This window comes from Nematolebias whitei, unplaced genomic scaffold (assembly GCF_014905685.2).
Source record: "Nematolebias whitei isolate Nwh7 unplaced genomic scaffold, NemWhi1 Nwh_scaf_5192, whole genome shotgun sequence".
NCBI lineage: Eukaryota > Metazoa > Chordata > Actinopteri > Cyprinodontiformes > Rivulidae > Nematolebias > Nematolebias whitei.
In genome coordinates this window covers 2270-4205 of record NW_023623737.1, presented here as the reverse complement: position 1 = coordinate 4205, position 1936 = coordinate 2270, and the positions used below count along the sequence as shown (strand labels likewise).

The 1936-nt window shown below is 46.5% G+C and overlaps 1 protein-coding gene across 1 annotated transcript in view; it reads left to right on the top strand.

Annotated features, from left to right (window-relative positions):
• Positions 1-995: 995 nt before the first annotated feature.
• Positions 996-1936, top strand: part of LOC119429670 (plexin A3) — a gene marked incomplete at both ends in the record, with an annotated part of 3037 nt that continues 2096 nt past the window's right edge. Inside the window, 1 exon segment of the mRNA XM_037697252.1 lies at positions 996-1092. Coding sequence (XP_037553180.1) covers positions 996-1092 — 97 coding nt within the window.

Below are 1936 nucleotides of genomic sequence, written 5' to 3'. Positions count from 1 at the left end.
GCCTACAGTGTGGAGGGGCCTACAGTGTGGAGGGGCCTACAGTGTGGAGGGGCCTACAGTGTTGAGGGGCCTACAGTGTGGAGGGGCCTACAGTGTGGAGGGGCATACAGTGTCGAGGGGCCTACAGCGTGGAGAGGCCTAAAGTATGGAGGGGCTGACATTGTTGAGGGACCTACAACGTTGAAGGGCCTAGGGGCCTACATTGTGGAGAGGCCTACAGCATAGAGTGGCCTAAATTATGGAGGGACCTACATTGTGGAGGGGCCTACATTGTGGAGGGGTCTACACCATGGAGGGGCCTACATTGTTGAGGGACCTACAGCATTGAGGGGCCTACATTGTGGAGGGGCGTACAGCGTTGAGGGGCCTACTGTGTGGAGGGGCCTACAGTGTTGACGGTCCTACAGTGGTGAGGGGCTTACAGTGGTCAGTGGCCTACGATGTGGAGTGGCCTACATTATGGAGGGGTCTACTCTGTGGAGGGGCCTACAGTGTGAATGGGCCTAAAGGATGGAGGGCCCTACAGTGTGGAGAGACCCACAGCCTGGAGGGGCCTACAATGTGTAGGGGCCTACATTGTGGAGAGGCCTACAGCATTGAGGGGCACACACTCAGGTTTCCTTGTCTGCTCCTATAATACATGGTGGCTGCAGCTGCTTTGTCCTTCAGGGAGAGTTTTTGGTCAAGTTTCCACCCTCAGCGAAGCAGAACACGCCACTGATGTTTGGATTCATTCTTCAGGTCCAGTTAAGACGTGTGTTGGTTCTCAGGAGGCCTGTTTTCATTCATTCAACCTTTATTTCTACAGGTTAGTCCCATTGAGCCTCGAGGACTCATCTACAGAGAGACCTGATTTAACAAAGAGTGATGACAACAATGAATGGACAGTTATAAAAAGACATAGTTTATTTTTAAATTTTTTAGACTGTTCCTGGTTCTCAGGAGGTCTGTAGTCCACATCCCATAATAAATCCTGAATGTCTGTGTCTCTGCAGTACTGGTATGAAGGAGAAGAGGCCGGAGACCTCCCCGTGGACTTCCACATTGTTTGGGACGGAGATTTTCTCATTGACATGCCGGCCTTCATGAAAGGTACGACCTGATCTGGGCTTCGATTGTTCTCGTTTTAAACCGATGAGGACAACAAGTTTACATCTGTCCAAATCAGAATAATTACCCACGACTCCCTGTGGTCTGAAATATGTTTTTAGTTCGTATTGTGGAAAACGTCTGTTGCAGAGTTTGATTATGAATAATAAAGGATGTATTTGAGTCAGGTCTACAAACTTTACCTTGAAAGTCTTTTGACCTTTTTTCAAAGTAAATCGAGCTTAAACTTCAGTCTAAGCAGAATGAACCAGTTTATTTTAGGACTTTGCCACCTTCATAAGGTTTTTATTATTATTTTCTTTTTTTTTAATCAACGACTGGTTTGGTTTTATTTTTATTAGCTAAATTTTCATAAAGTGTACAAAAAGTGATCAAACAATTTATTTTAAACAACAACAAAAAATCCACTGAGGAGAAAAATAACCTGAACTGTTTTAACAGTTTCTGTCTGTCTGTCTGTCTGTATGTCTGTCTGTCTCGCTCTTTCTCTGTCTGTCTCTCTCTCTTTCTCTGTCTGTCTCTCTTTCTGTCTGCCTGTCTCTCTCTCTGTCTGTCTGCCTGTCTCTCTCTCTCTGTCTTTCTGTCTGTCTCTCTCTCTCTGTCTGTCTGTCTGCCTGTCTCTCTCTGTCTGTCTGTCTGCCTGTCTCTCTCTCTCTCTGTCTTTCTGTCTGTCTGTCTGTCTCTGTCTGTCTGCCTGTCTCTGTCTGTCTCTCTGTCTCTCTCTATTTATCTATCTGTCTGCCTGTCTCTCTCTGTCTGTCTGTCTCTCTCTCTCTTTGTCTGTCTCTGTCTGTCTGTCTCTCTGTCTGTCTGTCTCTCTCTCTGT